General features: G+C 34.3%; 1 protein-coding gene across 1 annotated transcript; it reads left to right on the forward strand.

The window, feature by feature from the left end:
• Positions 1-689: 689 nt before the first annotated feature.
• LOC133296911 (uncharacterized) lies at positions 690-2,382 on the forward strand (the record flags this gene model as incomplete). Its single annotated transcript, XM_061495956.1, has 2 exons — positions 690-2,087; positions 2,187-2,382. Coding segments are annotated over exons 1-2 (1,594 nt in total), but the record flags the coding sequence as incomplete, so codon positions are not given.
• Positions 2,383-5,540: the final 3,158 nt, after the last annotated feature.

Here is a 5,540-nt window from a genome sequence, read left to right on the forward strand (position 1 = left end):
TAGGTTATCTGTATGTGTAGAATCAAGTTTCTAGTTATCCGAAATACAGCCATTATGTTGTCCGTGAGATTCTGTCAGGAATGACACTTGATGTCATATCTTGATGGTCAATGACCACTAATACTGGCTCATGGGACTAATTAGTAGATTTATATTTAGATTTACGCTTTCGCAGTATCTGACGTGAACGCTTTTAGAAATGTTTTTATGAAATGTTTTGGAAAAAGTTTACTCGTATTTTTATAAGATGCTTTATTCCTTTTCAAATAAAGTCTTCCGCTGTGAATGTTAAATATCATGTATGTTAACAACCGGAGTACTACGGGGTGTTACACCGGGCGCAACGTCGTTTAACTTCTTGTTCTTTTTGTTAATATATACAGTAGCTTGTAATTAATTCAGTTAGTTAGAAGTCTGTTAGTTAGATGTTAGTTATTTCTGTTATTTACAGTTAAAGAGTCTTTGCTTCCGTGCTTTAGTTTGATTGTTGTTGTATATATATCAGCAATGTAACCTTGAGAATTCATTCAATACATTCAATCTTTTTCATCTTTTATCTAGTTTTCAATATGGTATCAGAGCTCATCTAGAGCTCTGGTATTCACCCTATCTTGTTCCTAATTCTTCTCAAAAGATTTTCCTTCTTCTTCCTTTCGAAATTTTCTGTTTTCTTTTCATCAATCAAGAAAATGGAAGATGCAGCATCAGCACCAACTCAAAGAGCAGTACCAAACCAGAATACAACACCAGCACCAGAATCCAATCCTTATTACCTACATCCCAATGAAAGCCCATTGCTGGTCTTAGTATCTCCTTCAATGAATGGAAAGAACTTCCACACATGGCAAAGATCAATGCGTATGGCACTCCTATCCAAGAACAAGCTTGGTTTTGTTAATGGAACAATCAAGAAACCAGATGATGACAGTCCTCTATTTGGTTCATGGGAAAGGTGTAACACTATGATAATTTCTTGGCTCAATCGATCCATCTCAGAATCCATTGCACAATCAGTGCTTTGGATGGAGAAAGCAGATGATATATGGAACAACTTGAAAGACAGGTTTGCTCAAACTGATATGTTTAGAATTTCTGATCTTCAAGATGAAATTTTCAAATTGCAGCAAGGAGACAAATGTGTTTCAGATTACTTCACCCAATTAAAGATTTTATGGGATGAATTAGAAAGCTTACAGCCAATTTTACCATCTTGCGCATGTGGAGCAGCAACACAAGTAAAGGATACTCGTGAAAGGGACTATGTAATAAGATTCTTGAAAGGGTTAAATGACCAATTTGAACATGTGAGAGCTCAAGTAATGCTATTAGACCCTCTTCTATGTGTTAACAAAGTATTCTCATTGATTCTTCAGCAAGAAAGGCGCCTGAAAATAGGAGTCCAAGATTCACAATCTTTCATCAATATTGCTGAACAACAAAATTCCAGAGGACAACTAGACAGAGGACAGACTCGATATCATCCAAATTTCAATCAGAACTTCAACCAAGGTTTCAATCAAGGAAGAGGCCAAGGTTTTAATCAAGGAAGAGGCCAAGGTTTCAATCAAGGAAGAGGTCGTGGAAATAAGTTTTGCACATATTGCAAGAGAACAAACCATACCATCGAAACATGCTATCTCAAGCATGGATTTCCACCAGGATACCAAACCAGAAGACCATATGCTGCTGCTGCTGCTACAAACTTTGTTTCACTAGAATTTGATGATAGTGTACACAATACTGATCCAGAAGCTGAACCAGAATCTCTGAATCTTGCCTTCTCAAAAGAACAACATCAAGAAATTCTGGAACTTCTACAAAGATCAAAGCTGCCTCACTCATCCAATATGATTCAAACCCACTCATCTGCTTTCAATATAGGTAACACAGTATCAGGTATAAAATCAAACCATTGGATTCTGGACACTGGAGCTACAGATCACATCACATATATTTTCTCTAATCTTTCATGTGTCCAATCCATAAATCCCATACACATCACACTTCCAAATGGCACTCAAATTACCACAACACAATCAGGCACAGCAAGAATTTCTGATTCTTTAGTTCTTAAAAATGTTCTCTATGTACCATCCTTTCGTGTCAATTTGATTTCAGTAACCAAACTTCTTCAAGACACCCAATCCTACATTCTTTTTCATGACTTAACTTGTTTCATCCAACAGATATCAACCAACCAGACGATTGGTTCAGCTAAACAATTAGATGGACTCTACATATTGAAGACACATGAAGGATCTGTAAAGAAAAGTTTCTGCAATAAAGTGAACTCCAATGATGCATTGATATGGCACCAAAGACTTGGTCATCCTTCTGAACCAGTCATGAAGACCATGTCCATCTACTTCCCTTTCATTTCATGTAATAAAATAGATCCCTGTGATATATGTCATTTCTCAAAACAAAGAAAATTACCTTACATTTCTAGTACAATCAAAACTACATTTCCTTTCCAATTAATACATGGGCTATTCTTTTAAAGAACAAAGCTGAGGCACGAAACAATTTAAAACACTTTACTACCTATGTTGAAAATCAATTCAAATCCTCCATAAAAATCACCAGAAGTGATAATGGAGCTGAATTCCTTATGACTGATTTCTATCTCTCAAAAGGGATTGAACATCAACGTTCTTGTGTTGAATCACCCCAACAAAATGAGGTTGCAGAACGTAAACACCAACATATCCTTAATGCAGCTCGTTCTCTTTTCTATCAAGCCAAATTACCACTTAGCCTATGGACCTATGCAATTTCTCATGCCATACACATCATAAACAGAACCTGCACACCACTTTTAAATAAAAAACCACCATATGAACTCCTATACAACAAACCACCATCACTTGAACATTATGTGTCTGCTCTAATTTCCGAATTTTAGCCTAAATGTTGTGTGTAACCCGTGAATTAATTCTTTATACATGCATTCAGATGTGATGAGTATTTGATATGGCCAACATCACTTGTTTGATGTTCTGTCTATTCTTTTCTTAATTGACCCTAATTAAGCGAAGATTCCCTAAAAAAATCATAAAAAATCATAAAAACGTAAAAACGTTTGAAATATTGATAAAATCGTTTTGATGAAAAAAATCGTAAAAATGTAAAACCGTAGTGATAAATCGATTTTTTAACAACTATTGTCACACCTCTTTATAAAATAAAAGGACATAAGGTATGTCATTTAAAATGACACACATTTTTCTCTAGTTATATATATAGTTTTAAGAACAAAACAATAGTCGATGACAAAGATTTCTCTTAAATACTATTGGGAATTTAAGTGTGGTCAATCTGCATTTCAAAGGAATAAATTAAATATGATACATCAAATACCTTAATTTTAGGTTGAGATGTAATATCAAATCCCTATCATATTCTTTCTTTATTCAGTGCATTCCATATATTTAAATAAACTTGTTAATTATTTTAATTCACTCAAAGTGATCATCGTATATCTCATTTTTTTAATTCTTTAGCAGTTGTATTTTGTTTCTTTAATTCCCGTGGTTGACATATTAAGTTTACTTATGCATGCTAGTTAATGAAGCTCCTCTTCCTTTATCAATTCATAATAAATTAATGATGACAGGAGCAAAAATGTGTTGATAACTCAAATTCTGATAAGGTTGTTATGTACAAAGTTGATTCTCCGACACATAAAGCCAATTGTATGAGAGAAGGTTATATTATTGGGTAATATATTTGTCATTTAAACAGGAAAATAAAAAGTTTTCCTGCATAGACAGCAATCTAAAGAGAGATAGCAATCAAAGAGAGAGAAACAAAAATTAACGAGCTCTTCATCTATTGTTGTATGTGCATGAAATTCTTTTATTTTCCTCCTACATAATAAATATGGGTTTATTTTTTCTAAAGTTACTTTAGATAACTTTATGTCATGTTCACCAAAACGACGTCGTTTTGGAGCGGAAATCATGGTGTTTTTGTAATTTTAATTTATTTCAGGGTTATAATAGTCTTTTTCATTCTATTTTTTTAATTTTTCAACCATAAAACTACGTCGTTTCAATGAACATTAGACAAAGTTGTCTAAAGTAACATTAGATACTTTTTTCCCCAATAAATATAGGGATTAAAGTTTCTGCTGTAACTTTACATAAGAGTGCCTGTTTTGCAGTTAAACAGTGTCGTTTTGGTCTTTTTTTAAAAATCAAATTACTTACTGTGCAACTCTTCTGTATTCATCTCGTTCGCATGCCAGTTTCTTTTTTCCCTTAATGGCAGTGTGATATTAAGGGAAAAAGCGTTGGAAAGATCAACCAGGAAGGCACTCGCTTATGCCCTACTGCAATTAGGTAATGCCATTTTAAATCTTTGCGGAAGTCTACCTCTTGTTCCCCCCTCTTCTTAGATGGGGCAAATCTTTTTAACTCTTCGATTGTCATATTATGGCGTTCGTTTACACCAGTTATTTATATTATGCATTCTATAGAATAGACTATAAGTTAACTGTTCAATCGTGCATTTAGCATCATGTAATATTAACTTTATTGCATTCCATTTTTTTTTTTGTTATTGTCGCCATTTTAATTGGGTTCCGCGATCACCCACTCCGACCAAAACATGTCATTTTCTCGATGCGATTAATTCATATGTCAGTAAAGATAGTCAAATTACTGAATGATCTTTCCAACGCTTTTTCCCTTAATATCACACTGCCATTAAGGGAAAAAGAAACTGGCATGCGAACAAGATGAATACGGAAGAGTTGCACAGTAAGCAATTTGACTTTAAAAAAAAAACCAAAACGACATTGTTTAATTGCTCAGCAGGCACTTTTATCTAAAGTTACAGCAGACACTTTAATCCCATAAATATATTATCCTATATTATTTTACCTTTTTTGTCATATGTATTGGGTGATGGGTTTTAAGAGTTGGCTTTTTAACCAACTGTGACCCTACCCACAATGAAGGAAACTAGCCAGACATGGTCATAGCTGAATTACAATGATTCATAAAAGAAGAATAAGAATTCAAAAGGAAGAGAAAATAATCTCCAAGATCAATCTCCGCAAAAGCTCCAGAAGTTCTTTTCAAGCTCTCCCTCTCTATCATTTTTGTCTTCTGATCCCCCTTTTTAATTTTGCACGCACGCGTTCAAAACACGGTGTCTTCCTGCTCGAAAACCGGCGCTGATGGCGCCTTTTTGTACTGAATTTGAATTAATCCACGCTATCAGCGCCGGTCATACTTCTTCCGCGCTGATGGCGCGGATTTTTCACTGAAAATGCATTTATTCCGCGCTGATAGCGCCGCCCATCTGATCCAAATTTTCCTTCTGCGCAATTTCTCATTTTTCATGCTAAATTCCTATCCAAATATAAACTTGAGTGAGAAATAACATTCAAAATGAAAAACTAACAATTAATCCATAAAATGTATTGATAAGTATGCTCTTTTGACCTTAAAGCTTAGTATTTTAACTTGGAAAATCAAATATATTACAACCACATCACCAACCAAACAGTAAAACAGCTAATGAATCTAGAT

The sequence above is a fragment of the Gastrolobium bilobum genome, unplaced genomic scaffold, assembly GCF_033153095.1.
Source record: "Gastrolobium bilobum isolate Gb01-03AN ecotype WA unplaced genomic scaffold, APGP_CSIRO_Gbil_v1 utg141869, whole genome shotgun sequence".
Classification (NCBI taxonomy): domain Eukaryota; kingdom Viridiplantae; phylum Streptophyta; class Magnoliopsida; order Fabales; family Fabaceae; genus Gastrolobium; species Gastrolobium bilobum.